Source organism: Haemaphysalis longicornis, unplaced genomic scaffold, assembly GCF_048455015.1.
Source record: "Haemaphysalis longicornis isolate Haplotype H1 unplaced genomic scaffold, Haemaphysalis longicornis Haplotype H1 scaffold_1, whole genome shotgun sequence".
NCBI classification, from domain to species: Eukaryota; Metazoa; Arthropoda; class Arachnida; order Ixodida; family Ixodidae; genus Haemaphysalis; species Haemaphysalis longicornis.
This window is the reverse complement of record NW_027526203.1, coordinates 107,204,896-107,225,529: the sequence shown is the minus strand read 5'-3', so window position 1 is coordinate 107,225,529 and position 20,634 is coordinate 107,204,896. Positions and strand designations below refer to the sequence as shown.

Genomic DNA, 20,634 nt, shown 5'->3' with positions numbered 1-20,634 from the left:
GTTTGTGAATGGAAGGAATGTGCCTTTCTTTACTTGGTTAGTTTGTACACTGTATCTAGCTCCAAGTCAAGGTCGCTTCACACAAGCGCGCGCTGCACAAGCGCACATGCGACGCTTCGCTGACTGGTACGCCAGTAGGAAAATATAAGGCCTCTTGAAGGCGGGAGAAGAGTCAGCGAAGTCAATATAGGTACTAAGGAAATAAAATCAACTGATATTTTTACCGTACAGCGTAAAACTAAGGCGCGGGAAGCACTTTTTTGCGCTGGGCGAACAAGCACAGCGGTCAGGAGCACGACTACGCATCTGCGAACGCTTTTCCGTCTACGAAATGCAATTGCTAGACGTGAGCTACTGTGGAAACTTGGGCGACGCTTACTGCACGAGCGCAGTACAACAAATAGTCACCTAAGCTGCTTGCAATGCCAAAACTAAATAAAAGTGTAAACCGGTTGTACAATATATACCCTATATTAGCAGGACCTTCGCATTCCGCTTCGTGGCTCAGTGGTCTGGTGTGCTAGGTATGTCACCGCAAGTGGTTTGCGAGTCGCGAGTTCGAATCCCCGCGGCTACGTGCTTTTTTTTTGTAACTCAACTTTTTTGTTTTCCGCCGATGTTTTCTATATTGAGTTCACCTTTTTTTGGGCCGCAACGTTCATTGCTCCACGAACTAGTTCACAGAACGCGCGTAGGCTGGCACTGGCGCGCTAGCGAGTTCTCGTTGGCGTGCTGTTGCCATAAGCACCGTCTGCTTGCAGGCAGTGGGCGCAGGCCAGAATGAACAGACCCTTGGCCTGGTGCGAACACGCTTTTTACGATACAGGCATGAGGGAGGCAAGCTCCAAATATGGGGGAAAAGCGCATGACATTTGGGCGTCTGCGGGTACGCGGAGGGCGTTCATGCACTGCGTAGGTCTCGGCTAGTGAATGCTACGACTACAAGCCGTCCTGGGAGGCTTATCTTGTGCATTTTACAGCCGACAACATGGCAGAAGCGCGGTACGATGATTACTGAGATATTGAGAATGCCCATCCAACAAAGCCATTGGTTATGTTTTACAGAACCGAAACCGAAACCGAAACTTGTTTGGTTGCTCACATTGGGCATCGTCCAATCACGGCGCCCCTCCTCCTAACGTCACAGCCTTAGTTGATGCGGCCGCCGCAAACCGCGCATGGTAGTTTTTCTTCTTTCGCGCTTTGTAAAATAATCACCGATTTGTCAACCGGATAAACGATGAAAAGTGTGCTAATTTGAGCCGGTCTACGCAGTGCAAGCAAAAACGGGAGCTTGACAAATTCACTTCAGTGTCCCTTTCAGGCTTGGACAATTGCTGGAGAGGCTAAACAATGTTTTTGAGATCCCTAACTGAGAGCTTTCACTTTTTTTTGTAAAAGAACATCTAGGCAACCCTTCGAGAACTGTCCGAAATAACAAAAATGACTATTGTGCCCCCTAAATAGTTAGTTTACGCACAGTGCATGTTTTGCATAAAAGTCTATCAATGCAAACCTACCCTTTGAACCTGCTTAATATTTAGCAGAGACTCACTCCATTGGCTGTTTTACGGCACTGTGTGGGTGGGCTACTGGTTTCCACCTATGGAGCCTGTGGGCCGCGCTAGTCTCCAGTCCTGTCGAATGTTTTTGGAGACTAGCACTACCCTGCAGTGTACGAGCCATGGATTCCTTGGGTTGACCATGGGAAATTCTAGTGAGTCGTTACAAGCCACCAAAGAAAGTGAGCATTTGTTTATCGACCACTGTTTTGTGGCCACGAAAAGTTTCGTTCATTAAAAAGAAAAACAAATGACATCAATCTTATTGCAAACTTCAAACAAATAATTGGTATTACAGAAAATGTGTAAAGCAGTCGGAGCTCCATAGCCACTTTTCAGCTATTTCTCTATGCCATCACAGAATCTTGTTTGTGCGACTAACAGATACCGACCTTTTCCACTGCAAAGAAACATAACTGCGCGATTGCAGTGGGGCCTCTAGTTCCATTTGATCATATCACTTTTGTGTTTACGTGCATGCAGTTAACATACTGATGACTGTGTTTATAGTGCATGTCTATATGACTTCGCTCCTGCCCATATAACATCAATTTAGTTTGAAATTGGCATGTTTTCACCATTTCTTTTCGTTAAACTCGCCCAATGAGAGCCTTGACGTTTGCCTATAAATTACATTTGCATCGTGCTCGCTGCTTATACCTGTGTACACAAACAATTCGTAGATGCTTTCACGTTCCAGGCACATCTTAAGATTCTCTTTAACGTTGCTTATTGAGCCATGGGTTTTCATATGCTGAAGTGCATGTATGTGTATTAGACATGATGGCCGGCCAAGTGTACACCCTTCCTATTACCGTCTGTACAGCCTCTTCTCTGACCCTATCGCCTGGGTGTCCTGAATTAACTTCCTTTGCATGAAGGGACTCAGTCAAGTCTGGCCAACATAGCGTATACCACAGGATATACAGTGACACGTGAAAGTTATACCAGTGCAGTAGCTATGAGATGAAGCGCCTAGCTATAGTCTACCTTTTGAAGAACGCAGGTCAAATTGTCGTAGAATCATGTATTCTACTAGGAAATCTTTGTTTTGTACTAGGAAATCTTTTTAAGCGCTGAATATCGAGCAACTATGATGCTTGTGGCGCATCCTCACAAGACTATTCTGCTCATAAAACGTATCCTGGGTGTAAAACAAAATTTAAGCTACAATTTCGGGCACTCGAAAATAAGAACTTCCCGATTTTCGGAAGTTTTCCTTGCTAATATTTCCGAAGAGGAGCTCTACTGTAGTGGTACGTACGCGGTACATGTGTGGGGACACCAACTATTGCTTTTCCTATTCTTGGCGCAATTGTTTGTAATTGTAATGCGCACATGTGCCTAGTAAAAAACAGTTGCCGCCACTACCCTTCGTCCTCAGCACTGTACATTCCGATCACCTTCTGGCGCTGCTAAGTTGTCTTCATTTCGAGAACACACACAGCGATTTCAGGTGCAAACTGTTGATAGCAGATGCCGCCGCGCCGACATGCGTCGGAAGGTTCACAGAATTACGCTCGAACGGTGTCTTTTCTTGTGTGGAACGTGGCTTGTTTGAACGGGGCCAGTCGGCTGTGCGATGTCGTCTCACGTTTACTGAAACTGTACGCAGGTAGCATCGGCGTACACCAAGCATAACCAAGCGGTCACAGGTCAACATTACTCTAGAGCAGCTATTTTGCTGCCGTCTGGAAAGGCTGACTTTCTCACGTTTTCAGATAGTGCTTCTAACAATATGAACTCCGGTTTATCTACGTTGTCGACCCGAGAAAATCGGAGCTCCGTCCCGCTTTCGGTTACGCGACTCGCGATACGGCTGCATAGCGTGTTGCGACGGTAATTGGAACACTTTAAAAATTTTTCCTGTTCGCGCTCAAACTTGCCACGAAGGTCGCGTTTTGTGGTCTATTTTGTTTGCCACCGGGAACAACGGCGGTACTTAGCTGTTTATCCTGAAAATAAATAAAAACGACTTTCGCGTATAGGAAAATGGCGGCTGATTTGGACGTGCGAGCCCGAAAACCGGGTTTTCTGATCGTCTGCTAGCTCATTTCTAGGTGCATTTTCTGATCGTCTGCTGCACCATTTGGCTCCGTATGTGAATCCCAAACGTGCGTTTCACTCTGCAGGTGGTTCCGTCGTTCCAACATACACTTGCGCTGGCTCGCACGTCCTAATCAGCCGCCGATTTCCCATAGGCGAAAATCGTTTTTATTTATTTTCAGAATACACAGGTAAGTACCATCGTTCTTCCCGGTATCAAACAAAATAGACCACAAAATGCGACCTTCGTGGCAAGTTTGAGCGCGTGGTTCGCTCAGGAAAAATTTTTAAAAGTGTTCCAATTATCGTCGCAACACCCTGTATTTAGTGGTTCTACGGCTGCAGCAGCAGCAGTACAGTGCCTAGAATATACTGGCAGTATATTCTAGGCACTGTAGCAGCAGCGCCGGCTGCTCCCGCAAGAACAAAAATTGTTTGTTTAGAAAAGTTCTAGCAATTTAATGGTGCGTTAATTTGTACTACAAATAAAAAAAATGTGTATTTCTTACTGCACTACACAAAATAATGACAATTATTATTGTTATGGCGCCATCATGATGTCACGCGTGGCAGCAGCCACCGCGAAGGGGGCGTGTCTCGTGCCACGCGCGTGGCACGAGACGCTACCTTTTTTTTATCCCCCATGCTGCCTTTCTTTTATGCTACTAGGCCCTTTTCACCACGAACAAGAAACAAGGTATGTACATTCTTCTTCGTTTTTTTTTTTTTTTTTAGGGGCGAAGCTCCTAAAGCCATGGGTCTGTCCATCCCTTGTGTCTCGTGGTACGTGAACGCCGCATGCTTTCGGAGATGTCGCAAAGTGGGCCGCGTTGCACGCGCAAGAACCGGCTGCAACCGGCAGCGCAAACTCGGCACCGGGAGCGCGAGCTTGTCTGTGTTCAGGCGCGAGCGCACGTGCACTGCGAGGGGGAGATCACGCAAGAGATCACGCCACGAACGCAGTCAGTCGTTCTCGGAGATCGAACGAGACGCAAGGACCTTTGCTCGTTTCCTCTCGTCTTGTTCGAGCACAAGTTCGCCCTAAATAAAAGTTCTTTCTTTACCGTTGTGTCCCATCCTACGTGACAAATTGTGGTGGAGGTGCGGGGTAGTCCTCGATGGCGCGGGATCTTTCACCAGGTCTGGGCCTGGGAGCATTGACTCCGAAAATAAAAGTTGATTTGTACAATGTACGCACACAGTCTTACGTCTTTCTTAATGATGTAATGGGCGAACTTTCACGGGAGAGTTACGGTTACCAATGATCTGCCCCTCTCGAGCTTCGCCCCACTTATCATTCATTCCGTGGATATGGCGTGATTTTTTTTTTTTTTTTTTTTTGCGACGATGACAAACTGTTTTGGCGAACCACGCATTTTCTTCTGACCGCAGTGAACACCTAGTTGCCACTCCGATGCGACTGAGGTGGAATGCACGCATAACGCTCCTATCACGACCCGCGCGCTTACAACCATAATCTCCGCGATCCCCGCCCCCCTTCCCGCGCGCGTTGTCCATGGTACAATTTGTCGACGCCAAAGCCTTTATACTAGGTGGTGTTGACGTTCTTCTCTATATATATAAAAAAAGAGGCGTGGCTGTCGTGCCGCGGCTGGCAATTAAGGGGCGGACGCTTGAGGGGCTTGGCGACTGAGTTTTCGTTAAGGACCTAGGGAAATGACGTCGTCGCAGGAGAAGGCTCACTGGGCCACCGAAACTTTCTTCTTCCTGCATAGCCACCGCAGGGTCTTAAATAACAATAGTAGCTACTATTAGCGCACCCAGGATTTTTGTCTGGGGGTCGTTTGAAATTTTGACAACAAATATAAAATATATATAAACGTAAAAATATAAAAGAACAAATATAAAGACAAATGTAAGTAATACAAATAAATAAAAGTAAATAACCATAAAGCATAAAATAAATTGTTTTTGTAAAATTTATTATGAATAGGACGGCACTAGGCCTGTTGCGGTGGGAGGGGGAAAACGGAAGGGGTTACGTGCGTCGCACTATGGAGGCTTCACACGCAAATGTCCACAGTGAGAGTAGAATTCTCTTGTGGTTGTGTTGGACGCGTATCCAGTCCTCGTATGTTGATACAAATGACGGACGATGTTTGTCACGTGCGTCCTTCAGTCCTTCACAGTCCCGCACCAGGTGACGCATGTTGGCCGGCTGGGCGGCCAAGCACACACTACACTGGGGCGGCGAGAAAGGTGGCGGGTTCGGCTGCTTGGAGTACTTCTGTGCGTGGTTCCACCTTGCCACCACGTCCTCCGTGACGGCAAAGCCACTTCGTGCTTTCACCACGAACACTTGGGCGCCCCGGGGAAGACCCTTAGGTAGGGGATCCTCAAGGGGTGGTACGTAGGTCAGGAGCTCTTTGGACCTTTGAAGCTTGTTCCTTCTTCGCTTCTCTTCAGGGCTATGACTCAGGGCTTTGAGAGGAGTGAGCTCAAGCTGCGAGTGGTGGGGAGAGCGAGCCTCACTGGCCAGCTTGTGCACAGTCTCATTGCCCGTGTTGCCAGAGTGTCCGGGTACCCAGAGGACCTTGACATTAATATTTCTGTTCCGTTGTAGTTCGCGGCAAGTCTGCTTTATGGCATATTCCGTGGGGGTCACTCGCGGGGGTCCAACCAGGTTTTTGAGTGCACTGTCCGTTAAAACCCTGATCCGTCGTACTTGCTTGGTGCCATCTGTATACAATTCAAGCACCAAGAGGAGGATAAGGTGAATGGCTCGGAGCTCGAGTTCTGTGGTTGAGGGGGTCTCTTCTAGAAGGAACCTTTCTGAGCGGTGGGCCCCGTCCTCTCTTCTCGCTGCCATAGCTGCGATTCGGGCCTCGGGGTCCCATGTATGGATGCGTAGCTCCTCCGGGTCAGGTTTATGTGCGTTAAGGGCCTGTGCTATTGTTTTTCGCTGCTGGGCGTATTTCTGTAAATAATGAGTAGGCGAGTTTTTATTATTTTACGCGAAAAAATTAAGCATTAAATCAGCCGCCATAACCTATACAATTCGCCTGGAGGAGGAATATAATAATGGGTGCACCTTCACATAAAAAAAGAAGATACGCGAAGCCTTTTGCCATTGCCCGAAGCCCTGGACCCAGGTTTGGGAGTAGAATTGGAAGGAAGGGGTGATCAGTTTGGGGAGGAAATAGAATTAAAGCATTCCTGAATGCCTTCTTCACTGATGAAGTAAACCCAAGAGTAGAGCACGTGCAGTCTGCTCGTGGCGTTTATTTTTACAAAAATGCAGGTGCTGGTGAACGTTTATTGGAGCAACAGGGGAAGCGGAAGGGGTGTGGGAGGCCTCCTTAGTCCAGAAGGCCTCGTGACCGCGCTGACTGGAGAGCCCGGGAGACCAGGGCCTGCTGGCGGGCTGGGTCCGGGCTGGTCAGCTCAGTCTCCCACTGCTCCAGGGAGGGTGAGGGGAGGGGGTTAGGTGAGTATGGGCAGGAGAATACTAGATGGTAAGTGGTGAGAGGGGTATTGCAGTGCTGGCAGTGGGAAGGGTAGATAGTGGGGGCAATATGGTGTAGGATGGCGTGATTGAAGAATGTGCCGGGAGAAAAAACTTCGCAGTACAGTTGACTATTATGTAACGACGAATATTGTCCCTTCTCTGTCGCTACCGTAGCATGGTGATCGGCAGGGAAGCAGTCGAGAAGTTTCAGTACTTTTAAGTTAACTGGTTCAATATACTAATAACATTCCCAAATCATTAACACATACAAATTTTAAACAATACACTTATTACATGAAACGAGAAAATAGTCAAGAGAGTGCACGTAGAAACAAAATTTGGCCAATAACTGCCGCTACGGCTGCATGTTGGTCGAGCGGTGAAGCAGTCGAGACGTTAATTTACTTATCTAATTTACTGATGACCTTGTCTGATCTTGAACACATACAAATTTGAAACAATACAATTATTACATTAAATGAGAAAACCAGTAAAGAGAGCAAGAGTACTGAACGGGGCATGGCTGACTGGATCGCGGTCATCCTGGCGAAAGGGCCGGACGGCGGGCGGCAGCTTTCTCGAATGATTTCCTGGTGCAGGGTCCCCTTGCAGCCGGCGGAGCGGGTTTATAGTTACTTCAAGTGGACCTGTGGAAAAAAAAAATCACGCCATATCCACGGAATGAATTATGATAAGTGGGGCGAAGCTCGAGAGGGGGAGATCATCGGTAACCGTAACTCTCCCGTGAAAGTTCGCCCATTACATCATTAAGAAAGACGTAAGACTGTGTGCGTACATTGTACAAATCAACTTTTATTTTCGGAGTCAATGCTCCCAGGCCCAGACCTGGTGAAAGACCCCGCGCCATCGAGGACTACCCCGCACCTCCACCACAATTTGTCACGTAGGATGGGACACAACGGTAAAGAAAGAACTTTTATTTAGGGCGAACTTGTGCCCGAACAAGACGAGAGGAAACTAGCAAAGGTCCTTGCGTCTCGTTCGATCTCCGAGAACGACTGCCTGGGTGGTGGTGGTGGTGATTTATTAACAAAGGAGGGAAGAGAAAAGGCCTGGGGATATTGTTGAACTCAAAGGGGAGTTCACCCTCATACGACCCAGTCCAGTGAAGGGGATTGGGGCTTCAAAGGATAGGAAGAGAGAAGGGGGAAGAGGAGAGCGTTAGGAGAGTGGGAGATAGTCTATATAACGTTCGTTTAGTCCATGACTCGATGGCTACAAACGCAGTGCTAGTCCTCTTGTAACCAGGAAGTTGACTAGGTGCTGGAAGACCTCCCGTCGGATGGCGTCCGGTCCCGTGGGGAACAGGAAGTCTTCTAGCTTGTGGCTTGGGGAACCGAGTCGCTGGAGTTCGGCCCGGAGTTGTGTCCTTGCGGTGTCGTGCTGCGGGCAAGAGCACAGCAAGTGCTCTAGCGTCTCGGGCTCTGGGCAGTCGGCGCAGGTGGGGGATGCTCGGCGGCCTTGGTGGTGCAAGCGCGCTCCCACGTTGCAGCAATTGAGCCGCAGGCGAAGAAGGAGCGACCGGGCGTCTCTGCTAATGCGTCCGGGCAAGACCCGTGGGGCCTGGCCACTGACTACTCGGGCATCTGGATGCTTGGCCTCCACCACTCGTGCCAGGATAGTCCTTGCAGCGTCAAATGACACCACATCCCGGGAGGCTGGAACCCCTGCCTGGCGAGCAGCACCTTTGGCCAAGGCGTCTGCAACCTCGTTGCCCGTGATGTTCACGTGCGATGGCAGCCAGTGAAGTCGCAGTGGACACCCCTGCGCTTCCACCGCATGAAGCTTGGCCGCCAGCGACCGCTCACCGTAGCCGCTAGAGCTGGCTGGCTGGTCGGCGGCACGCAGACGGAGGAGGGCAGACCGTGAGTCAGTCAGGATGATGGCCCCCCGGGCCTGGGTGCCCTGCTTGAGAAGAAGATCTGCAGCCAAGTGAAGTCCAGCCAGCTCTGCGTGGGTGGATGAGGCAGGGAAGGGCAGGCTGCACACCTGGCTGGTGCCGAGTTCTAGGGCCGTGCAGGCGGCTCCGGCTCTGCCCATCGACTGTTGTACAGATCCATCCGTGTACACTTGCAGATGTCCGGCAGCGTCGCCCTGCAGCAGGGCAGCCACCTCTTGGTGGACAGCCTGGGGTGGAGTCGACCTCTTACTACGGACCCCCGGCAATGTGGTGACAATGCGTAGAGCCTGCCCCGTGCCTGGGGGTGGTGGCTCCAGGCGTGGCCGCTGCGGCAACGCGATGTGGCTCTCGTACGTACTGAGCAGCATTCCCATCCGAGAGTTGGGCCGGCTGCGGTAGCGCTCAAGGAGTGCCACGCCGTCAGGTGTGCCCTGCAGGCGGTGGATGTGGTGGAGACCCACCTGCAGGGCCCGCATCTGGATGGGCCAGAAGCCTGCCTCCGTGTATGTCGCCGCCACCGGAGATGTGCTCGGAAGGCCCAAGCAGAGGCGGATAGCCCGGCGCTGATCCACCTCCAGCTCCTCCCACCGGCGCGGCTTGAGTTGCACTAAAGGCAGAGCATAGAGGACGGCGGACGATGCCATACCGTGGAACACCTTCAGGGCCACGGTGTGTGTGCAGCCCTGTCCATGCGCCAGCATCCTCCGCACGCCCTGGTGGACCCTCGTTGTGCGTTTCCGAAGCGCCTTCACCGCAGGTAGCCAGGACAACTGGCAGTCGACCAGGAGCCCCAGATACTTGGCGCTAGTGCACCACGGAAGAGTCTGACCGTTCAAGGTGAGCGGTGGTGTCGTCTTGCGTGCTCTGTAACCCCTCGAGTGGAAGATCATGGCCTGCGTTTTCGTCTCGGACAGCTGCAGGCCACGGCTTGTGAGGAAGGCGGCGACTGCCCACAGCACCCCCTGGAGACACGCCTTCACCTTGGAGAGTAGCCTCGTTGGTCCGTGCGCCCAGATGGCGATGTCGTCAGCATAGACTGCCATCCCCACTGGAAATGCAAGCCCAGCTGGGATGCAGTCCGGGAGTGGAGCCAGGACGAGGTTGAAAAGGAATGGGCTGAGCACATTCCCCTGGGGAACCCCCGAGCTGACATCTCTTGGGCTGCTCGTTGCTCGGCCCACCCTGACTCGTAGGGTCCGGTTAGTCAGGAACGCCCTCACGTATCTTCGGAGGTGCCCCGAAACGCCCATGCTGTCCAGGGCGTCCAGGATGGCCGTGTGAGGGACGGAGTCGAAGGCCGACTTCATGTCCAGCAGGAGCAAGAAGGCCACCTCCTTGTCGTGGCGGGCCTGCTCCAGCATAGACACCACATCTCCCAGGGAGTCAGCCGTGCAGCGGTGGCGCCTGAAGCCGCTTTGCTGCTCCTTGAAGACGCCCCGACGATCAGCAATCCACTGGAGGCGGGCCAGGATCGTGTTCTCCATCAGCTTTCCCGCCGCGGACGTCAGGGAGACCGGCCGGTACGATGCAGACTCGGTGGGCGGCCTACCAACCTTCAGCATCGGCCTGACTAGGGCCACCCGCCAAGTAGGTGGAAGGCTGCCCTCCCTCCACACCTGGTTGAAGAGCTGTAGCAGCGGCTGCAGCTGGGTGATGTCCAGGTTCCGAAGCATTTGGTATGTCACCCCGTCAATACCAGGGGCGCTTCGCCGCTTGGGGCATCGATCCAGGGCGGCCCGCAGCTCCCAGAGTGTGATGTCACCACTGCAAATGGCCACCACTTGCGGGTCCTGGGGAGCCACCGGAAACACGTGCACCTGGACTGCAGCGGCGGGTAGAGCCGGGGTGAACTGGTCGGCTAGCCGCTCTGCCAAGGCCTCCTCAGTGATGCGCAAGGAAATGGCGGAGGCCAGCAGGGGGTGCCGGTTGGTGACGGAAGGCTGGAGAAGGGCCCGGAAGACTCTCCAAGCTTTGGCCGGATCTCTACGTGAGTCCATGGAGGAGCAGAGCGACTCCCAGCTCTGCCTCCGCCGCTGCTTGGCTCTCCTCCTGCACTGTGCATCCACCCGTCGGTACGCCGTCCAGTCTTCCGGACGCCTGCTCCGGATGGCCCGCCGTTGCAGCTGGTTGCGCCTGGCCCGGAGTCTCAGGAGCTCCAGGTCCGGTAGTGCCGTGTAGAGGGGTACCTCCCCCCGCAATGTCGCCTTGTTGGCGCAACGACTGCCTGCGTTCGTGGCGTGATCTCTTGCGTGATCTCCCCCTCGCAGTGCACGTGCGCTCGCGCCTCCGTTGGCGAACACAGACAAGCTCGCGCTCCCGGTGCCGAGTTTGCGCTGCCGGTTGCAGCCGGTTCTTGCGCGTGCAACGCGGCCCACTTTGCGACATCTCCGAAAGCATGCGGCGGTCACGTACCACGAGACACAAGGGATGGACAGACCCATGGCTTTTGGAGCTTCGCCCCTAAAAGCAAATTCTGGCACCACTTTCTGCAGCCAATCCGGGAGGCGTTTATGAACACCAATCAGCCATGTTCCCGCCAGCCATGTTCCCGCCATGGACCAATGACACGCTGACACGAAATTTGCACTGGAAAACGCGCACATGCATAATTATTGACGCAAAGAACGTAGTTCAGACAAAACACACCAAAGTAAACAGTGGAAAAGACAGCAAGGTCGTTTGAACTACACCGAGTGCCCGGAGCCCGTAACCGGCCAGTGCCGACGCCACAGGGGGAGGGGGGGACGCCACTGCCGCACTGTAACCCAAGCTGGGCCAATGGCTCCCACAGCCGCTTCTTCCGGTCGGTCGGCGCGCAAAGACACACTCCGCATGCATTTCTTAGAAAACCTGGGCCTTGGCGGCCGAAGAAGTAGTTGAAAGAAGAAAAGGGCCCATCTCCCCGCGAGGGGGACTCGATCGATCAATGCGTCGCATATGGGGTGGGTGTATCCGCTCTTTCCAGCCCCTACAGGTGGCGCTGCGGAAAACGGCAATGGCGGACGAGACGGTGATCGGGCCCCCATAGCAACACGCGTGCCAGCATCAGTAGCGGCCTGAGAGCCCCTAGTTCCGCTTGAAACAACTACTTTCTCCAAAAATAAACACAGGTACACGTTGCTAACTGCGAGACAACATTCGATTCGTTTGAGGGTGCCTGCTGCGGTGTAAAAAGCGCTGCGTGCGAGGCAATCCGCTCTGCATGGCTCCGGACTGCAGTTGTTCGAAAACCATCTCGCCTCATTGGGCTAACAAACTGCTACACAACGTGCAACGCTAAGTTTTGGGGCATTATTGCAGTGTGCGTCACTCAGTGTACGCTTTACTTTAGGCGTGTTCATTTTTCCCCGTGTGCATATACTAAGCAAAAGCTCATGCGGACCATGCGTGGGCGATAGGAGCGTATTGCGGTGTTTTGCTTAGGTGTAGTATAAACTAGTTATGACTTTGGGCAGTAAAACCGCGAAGACGAGGCCCCCGTTACGTCGTATCAAGTGGTTACAAACGAACGTGTTAGCATTATATATGAACCCGCCGCGGGGCTCAGTGGCTAAGGCGTTGCGCGGCTGAGCACGAGGACGCGGGCTCGATTCCCGGCAGCGGCGGTCGCTTTTCTGATGGAGGCGAAAACCGAAAACGGCCATGTGTACGAGATTTCGATGCACGTTAAAAATCCCCAAAATTAATCCGGAGCCCTCCACTACGGCGCGCCTCGTCGCCTGCGTTGCGTCGGCGCGTTAAACCGTATACAATCAATCAATCAAGCAAGCATTATATATGAAAAAAAAATTGTAAGCCTACGTGCTATATTGAAGCGTACATGAAAATACAGGCAGTACTTGACAGGTGCGCGTTTGGATTGTGATAATTTAAGAGAAATCTCCTGGCTGAAATTACGTTATGTTGATTTGACTGCCGGTAAGATTTTTAAGTGCGTCTATTCTTATTACCAAAACAAGAACTGGGGCTACCAAATGCATTCAAGAGCTCGCATTTAAACTAACACACCCAAAGTTATAATATTGTTATTGCTAGGACATAACTGTTTATATATTCTCTCATTAATCAATAAACCCATCCCAACATTTGCTTCTCGCCTTCGCGTGCAAAAAGTTCTCATTCGTTTCCTTATTGAAAATAAAAGCTAGCTGATTGGACAGCCCCTGCTTCTTATATGTTTTACATATGTTATATGTCTGCTGCTTGTATGTTTGCTTATATGTTTGAAATCAGTGGAATTGACCCAATTTAACAACACATAAGCGAAGATCGGTTGACAAATTATGCGGCAGCGAATGCAACCGAGAAAGACGATCACAAGGTTATACAAAAACCCTACAAAATCGGCGCCCTCGCAGCAAAGAAGTATTAAGTGTGGCAGCGGTTTCAGCAAAGAATAATTTAAGCGACAAGTACGCACGGGTGGGTCGGAAGACTCGTTTTTCTCCGCAGCAGACACCGATCAGGCCCAAAACACTTTCATTTACCCACGGCTTCTATAGCTTCAAGAAGGTTGAGAGAACATGTAAGCTCGTTCAGCCTATATTTTCCGATTATTTACACGGCATTGTCGATTACTATCGTTGCGATTACTGTTTTCTTTTCGCTTCTGCGAGGCCGCACGGATGCCGCCGTCCGCCTCCGCCGGAGCGACCGGTCCGCCGATCACCGTCTCCCGGCTTCAGACAAATTCCGCGCGGCGTCACCAGCGTCGCTGGAAAGAGCGAATTGCGTTAACGTTTAGTGTTTGGGGAGTTGGTGGTAGTGAATGCGTTGTATCAGCAGCTTCTTGACGTAGTTTGAATGAGTCAAGGATATAAGGCGCGTTCGTAGCCTTTCATTCTGTGTCGGTTTTGTGGCGCAGTGGGAAGAGAACGATGTACCTCGCGTTCCGCCCACAGGTAGTGAATGCGTTGTATCAGCAGCTTCTTGACGTAGTTTGAATGAGTCAAGGATATAAGGCGCGTTCGTAGCCTTTCATTCTGTGTCGGTTCTGTGGCGCAGTGGGAAGAGCACGATGTACCTCGCGTTCCGCCCACAGGTAGTGAATGCGTTGTATCAGCAGCTTCTTGGCGTAGTTTGAATGAGTCAAGGATATAAGGCGCGTTCGTAGCCTTCCATTCTGTGTCGGCTTTGTGGCGCAGTGGGTAGAGCACCATGTGCCTTGCGTTCCGCCCGCAGGGTCGTGGGATCGAAACCAGGCGCCGGTAAGTATTATTTTTTATATAGTGTAGGGGGAGGGGTGCGGACCTGTTGTTGAGAGCGAGGAGGGTAGCGTGATGCGGGAGAGGAGGAGTGGGGGAGAGGGCGCACCTGGAACGTCTGTTGTGGACGCCGAGGCACACCGACAACGCCGGGTGACATCGTGAGTTAAAGAAATGATCTGCATTTAAAAAAAAGCAAATTTAACGGGGGCTTCGCGGCAAGACCATGCAGTACTAAACGGAACATAGCTGATGGGGAGGGTGTGGACCAACGACGGAAGGCAGCGCTTCTGAACTGAGACCCCGGCGGCGGCAGCTGCTTACCGTGAACACGGCGGACAGGGCTTTGATTTGTTTCGACCGGGTCATTGAAAAGAGAAGCGCATTCATGGACACATTTTCTGCAGTCAATTAACCATGGTCTCGCCAACAACAAAGGAACCCAACAATACCAGACAAAGTTTGAACCCGAAAACGCGCGCTCCGGCAAAAGAATTATTGACGTACACGACATAGTTGAGACAAAACAAGGAAGTAAGGAGTGGAAAGAACAGGAACGGCCGTTGGAAGTAGAGAGGGCTCGGAGCCCGGAGCGAACACCACAGGGGGGGCGGAATCTTCTACAACGCGGATACCCGATCCCCTGCGACACTCGGCCAGGACGGTCTCCTCACCCCGTAATAGCCGCGCCTTCCGGTCGGTCGGCGCGCAAACACAGGCTGCATGCGTTTCTAAATTCCTAGTAAAACGGGGACTTGACGGCCGAAGTGGTTCTAAACAGGGAAAGACCGCAAACCCAACGAGGACTTCGCAACACATATTTGCTAGCTGCTATACCAGATACTAAAAAAAGCTAGGCTGTTCACCTGTCTGCCAACTACAAAATACGGTTTACACGGCGAAGCCAGTTTCGAGGAACAAAGACAGGGTCCAGACTTAAAATACGTCTGAATGTGAAAGTTCACTCAAATTTGATCTATCTGCAAGTGAACGAAATCTGTTAACTCGTTCAGGTTGGCACAATTAGTGAACAGTCAAATTAACACATACACATCATTGTTATCCGTGATCACTGGTTTTCGTAACTGCGCACGAAGCGTTGCTGCCTTCCTTGCTATAATGTTACAAACTCTGGCGATATATATACAGGAAAACCGAACATTTTTTTATTCAACGGGAGAGGGAGGGCTCGTACAGTGCTTATTGAATGAAAACAGTTGTTTAAGCTTGTAAATAAAATAAAATAACTTCAATCCCAACCTATGACAAATTTCAGCGTCTTTTTTTTTTTTTTTTAGAAGACGACGAATGATACAAATCTCGTGATGGAAGTTCCGCACAGAAATTCAGAAAGTGGCATAATCTGGCCCTACAAAAATTGTGCTGTTATTTGCGGTTAAGCGTGGGCTATGAGGCGTGCCGTAGGGGGTTGGGGGGGGGGCTACGGTATCATTTAAAACCCCCAGGGATTCTTAAGCATTCACAAATTTTCTGCCCACGGACACTTTTTGTGTCACTAAAATTTTTTCTCATTCTTTTTCTTAAACTACTTCAAGTTATATGCAAGTTGGTCCGCAAAGTCGTAAAAGCACAAACCTAAAAGCTCGTGCTCTAGTTTTATTTTTTAATGCCGGTCATACAATATTCTTCTTCGAGATTTAACTGCGAATGTCCAATAATAAAAGCTTCGGAGACTACACACTTCGCTCGGTGAACTTTGGTTTCGGTTCAGTTGGAGAGGCGTGCGGAGGAGGTTTGGGTCGACAGACATCTGGGGGGGGTTACAACCCCCCCCCCCCCCCCCCGTGGGTGCCCCACTGGTAGCCATGGAGGAAAGAAAATGCTGGTAGCTACCTTCAGAGAAAACATAATAGCGCCAATAATTCAACAGTTCACCTCGATAGCATCGTCCCAACTAAAGTCTGGCAACATGTCAAATTGAGACAAAAACCAGCTTTAGTAGAATTTTAAATCAAATATTTTAAATTAAAATAATGCGGAACGTTATAAATTATAACAATTACAAACATGTAGCATCATTTCTATTTGATAGCGATAAAATTTGGCCACACTGGCGGGTTATTTAACCTTAAAGCCTGGCAACACAAAATCATAAGTGTGAAATTAGTTGTGTTAGTTGTAATATATATTAACACTTGAATTGCTAATCTTGATGTAGTATTATATTGTGCAAAAAACATGTTTAAAATTGACCGAGAAACAAAAGTCTGGGAACAATGTGTCACAAAAAATCACTAAAATCTGGCAACGCTTTTGCTTTCTTGTGTTTGTGGAGGTGGAGGACAGTAATAGATGTGTTTTAAGAAAGCTAACGCCAGATCCGGATTTCCCGTCGATCTACCGTTTAAAAGGGAACGGCAACAGTATATCTATCATATCTATCTTGTTTGAATCCTTTCAAAAATGGCGTCACAGACACCGTTTTTGATTGGCGGGTAATAAAACTGAAAGCCAATCATAAGAGACTTTTGGGCGCGGCGCCCATTCCTTTATGCCATGGCGGCGCCTGAGTTGTGTTTCTTCGGTGGCATGGAGCCAAACATCTTTAAAATGTTCCCTAAATGTCCAGCTCACAGTATCGTAACTTGGCTCCCCGTGCAGAAGTGATTTTCTGCGCCCAAAGCTCTGGCCAACGCCACTTGTTGCTCTGGCGAATGCAGAAGTCTGCAGAAGTCGGGGGGGGGGGCTTCAACGTGAAGGGTGACCAAACGCAAGGGCGCGTTCTCCGGACCGTCGCATCATGTGTGAGTCCGCATGACTTTTCTCAAAAACAGTGTTGGAGTAATTTACTTTGTCTAGTGTCGGTAAGCACCAGAACTGTCATGACATTGAGCAATGCGTAACCGTTATGTCTAATTTCGACGTGTAGTTGGCTGTGTGTTGATGCGGACACACGGAGACCGCGGAGTTCTGGAATGCTGTCAAAATGCGTTACAACGTATTTGCTCTCGCATCGGAAACGAAACCAACTACCCCTCTGTCGAAACGACAACGAACGCGAAGCTTTCCAAGTTTTTACTGATTGTGCTCCCTAGTGTCATTTCCACTGGCATTCCGTGGCTTTCCCTAGCGTTCAACCATGGTCGTCGTTAGACGGAGGGGTGCATTTTCTAATTTTGCGCGTCCATGCACCCCTCCCCAAATCCCAGCAGCTTCGAAAAAAAGAAAAACCGTACCGGAATAGCCCAATCGGATAGACGTCGGATTTTAACGCGAGGGACCCATGTTCGATTCCGATCACGGGTAGCGCGTTCTTTTTTTCACTTCACCGGCGGTCGTCGTCAGGGAAAGTATGCTTTTCTGCCGTACGCTTTGGGTGGACTACAGAGACATCAGTGAGAGGCTGAAAGCGTCACTTAAAAAAAAAATGCTTTACTTGCGTCTAGACTTCCTTACAAAACGAGCTGTCTCGCGTTTTGGCATATGCACTTTAAAATTAATATACTGTTCTACAACCTTGATATGCACTTTAAAATGTCTCGTTATTTCTTATCATTTCCTTGAATGAACCGTGCTACTTTCCGCGACCAATTACTAATGCAGGGCATATTACAATGCACCGAACCAGCACACGAAGTGAGGACAGAGAAAATAAAAGAGTGCCTTTTCGCTGTTTTATGTGCCCTGGTTCAAAGTATGGATTCCAACCACCTCGCCCGCTGGGCCGTTTTTTGGGGTAGTTTGCTTATTGTGCATAATTGGAACTGGGCACAGAAATTGGACAAGAGAAATTAACAGATTCACAGTGCAGTGTGCATAAGATCTGGCAAACGTTGTGTGGATGAGGTCAGGGCCGTACCCACAAGGGGGGTTTGGGGGTTCAAACCCCTCCCGAAATTTTTTCCAGGCAGCATGTAAGCAATACTTACTGTTGCTTTCAGCAAAACTACCCCCTTCCCAAAATCCATACCCCCCTCGAAAAAAAATTTCTGGCTATGGCCCTGCATGAGGTGGTTGCTATGTCTACATTGTGTCATTTTTCGGTGTTACCCCACTGGGTGATATCACAGAGGCATTTGATTCTTCCAAAAGCGGTGAGACTGATGTTGTAAGTGCAACTTTGGGACAGATGAAAACACAGAAATACGGCTCAGAACTTTTGGGCTTTAGGCGGCGTGAAAAATTCTAAAACGTTTTTGTGGTTGCGCCAATTGCTGTTCTCTCCCCGGTATGCTTAGCTGTGCAAGCAGAGTGTTTATCCTCAAGCACTGTGCTTCCAGTGTGCCACCAGTTGATGCTGTGGTACCCTGCGTGCCCTTCCTGAGGCTGGTCGTGGGCCCTGCATGTGCTCTCCCTTGACGTGCCTCTCGTCTGTTTCCGTTTCTGTTGCTCCGCAAGTAGTGTGCCCCTGGGTCTGTTGCCGCTCCTTCTGCTGCGGCAACTCCTGCCTCCCAAAGAACGAAGAGGTCAGCCGGGGCCGCTGCATGCAGAGAGGCCCTTGTGGAAGAGACTGCCTCTTGTGGAAGAGACTGGCCAATTCTGCCTGGAAAGAATTGGCCAGCCTGCAGGACGGGGCTGCCGCACCCACCTCCTGCTGACAGACCACAAGCTTGGCCATCAGGTGCACTGGCTCTTCAAGCAGGTATAAAGCAATGCAACAATCGTGAGTTGTTGCTGATGCAGTTTTGGACAGATTGAAATCGGGAAGCCCCGTCGTGGGTTTGCCATAGATGTAGATGCGTTACTGAAAAATAAAAAAAAAAAGGCAAGTGTTGTAATCTCTGGACAAAAATGTAACAAATTACCACCACATTTACTTCTTGCTAGTGTATTGACCTCTACAGTGTAAGATAACGTGCTACTAATCGGGTGTTACTTCGAAACAGTCGTCTCTGTTGTAAAGCATAAAGAAAATATAAAGTTGCATTCTAAACGTTTGTTCTTAGTCAAGCTTAAATCTTTAGTTGCACTAGCAGTTGTTATACAAAAGGAGCGGTGTAGTTGCAATTTTGATAAAATTTGGGCATTTCAGGTCCTTCAGTGTAAATGTGCAGAAAGTTGCCCTGAAGTTTAATCAGCGCTCTTGCTTGCTATCTGATGTGGCCGCTGGGAAGCATTGCTAGCAAGGGCGTCCTTTGTGTGGCCCTTGTTGAAAAATAGAGAGAAGAGCAAAGAAAGGCTGCTAACTCATGGAAATTCTAGCTAGAAGGGGCACGCCTCTGTTTGAGGGGGCTGTAAAATGTAAAAACAGGTGCCTGAGGGCAAGTGGTGGACTAAAACTGCAGAACTACTGCCACGTGGTGCTCTTCGTTTGTGTTAGAGCCTCGTTTTAATTCCCATCTTCTGCTGCCCACACGGCACAAGGCATTCAAAGCTTATCTGTTTTTACTTACTGTCATGAAGCTTACTGTCATTAAGGCGAAAGCCTTGGCCCATTCTGCAAAACAGCTTTGTTGTACTTGTTGTCCGGTCGAGAAAATGGCCGCTGCTGAAAAGGTAAATTTGCGCCATTGAGTACCAAACTTGCTTGCCTGCCCCATCCTGCGCTGAACTGCCCTATTGTGCCAAATTTGCTTATCAGTGCCATCCTGCACCACAGAGCCTGAATTGAGCCGCGAGGTGTATGACCGCCATGATGCCCTGTGCCCGAAGACTTTGCTGAAACATTGTGTTTTCGGTTTCAATGCGGTTATGGTTTTGCTTTTATCAAGGCTACAAGTGGCCGTAGAAGTTGGCTTTTTTAGCTGTAAGGCCGCAGGCACTACGCACTTTCTCCGCCTTCACTTTGGATTTATTTGTGTCTCATTTGCGCGGTTTTGTTTGCCGGTGCCAGCTGCTGCGCCATAATCAATGGAAAATGACCAAAAAAAGTGACGTGTTTTTGTGTCACATCGCAAGCACGTAGAAAACAGGATAATATTTGCATGAAAGATTGTAGTTTATTGGAGGCGAACTTCAATTTAGTCTACCATTTTTGACGAGCATAGTTGCATGTATTGAACAAACAGGGTCTTGAACGCTTTGCCCTCGCTTGTTAATTCTGTTCGCCTTTGTAATTACTCATTTTTTAATTACTCATTTTGGCCTGCGAACTTCGGGGTTAGCTTTGCTAATGTGGAGGATGGTCCAGCATTAGTCATGCCCTCTAACCCGCTCTTGTCACGAAGTCTGCGGCGTTCATTTGGCTACTCTTGCAACGCCGTGACGGGCGAAGAAAAAAGCAGCGTTCTGCTTCGCATGCACTGATCCGCTGTTCGATAGAACAAAATGCCAGCAAACGCCTGGTAAACACTGCCGTTTACCGGTCAGGAAGCGCGAGGCCTGTTACGTGATCCTCTTGGACCCTGCGCGTTAGGTTAACCCTTTGAGCGATGATGATGCGGCGCACTCGCGCGGGCTGAAGGCAGATAACTCGGCATATTGTAAACCCACAGGTATAGTACAAGAACTGCGTTCCTGGCTCGCAGTAGG

The 20,634-nt window shown here is 50.1% G+C and overlaps 1 protein-coding gene across 2 annotated transcripts in view; it reads left to right on the top strand.

Annotated features, from left to right (window-relative positions):
- The first annotated feature begins 16,533 nt into the window (after nt 1-16,533).
- LOC144178817 (uncharacterized) overlaps nt 16,534-20,634 on the top strand; it is a 35,863-nt gene continuing 31,762 nt past the window's right edge. Inside the window, exons 1-2 of one of the 2 annotated variants that reach the window (XM_077706944.1) lie at nt 16,534-16,967; nt 18,565-18,805. In XM_077706944.1, coding sequence (XP_077563070.1) covers nt 16,785-16,967; nt 18,565-18,805 — 424 coding nt within the window. In that variant the 5' untranslated portion in view covers nt 16,534-16,784. The remainder of the gene's footprint in view (nt 16,968-18,564; nt 18,806-20,634) is intronic. The other variant, XM_077706952.1, reaches the window with a different exon arrangement.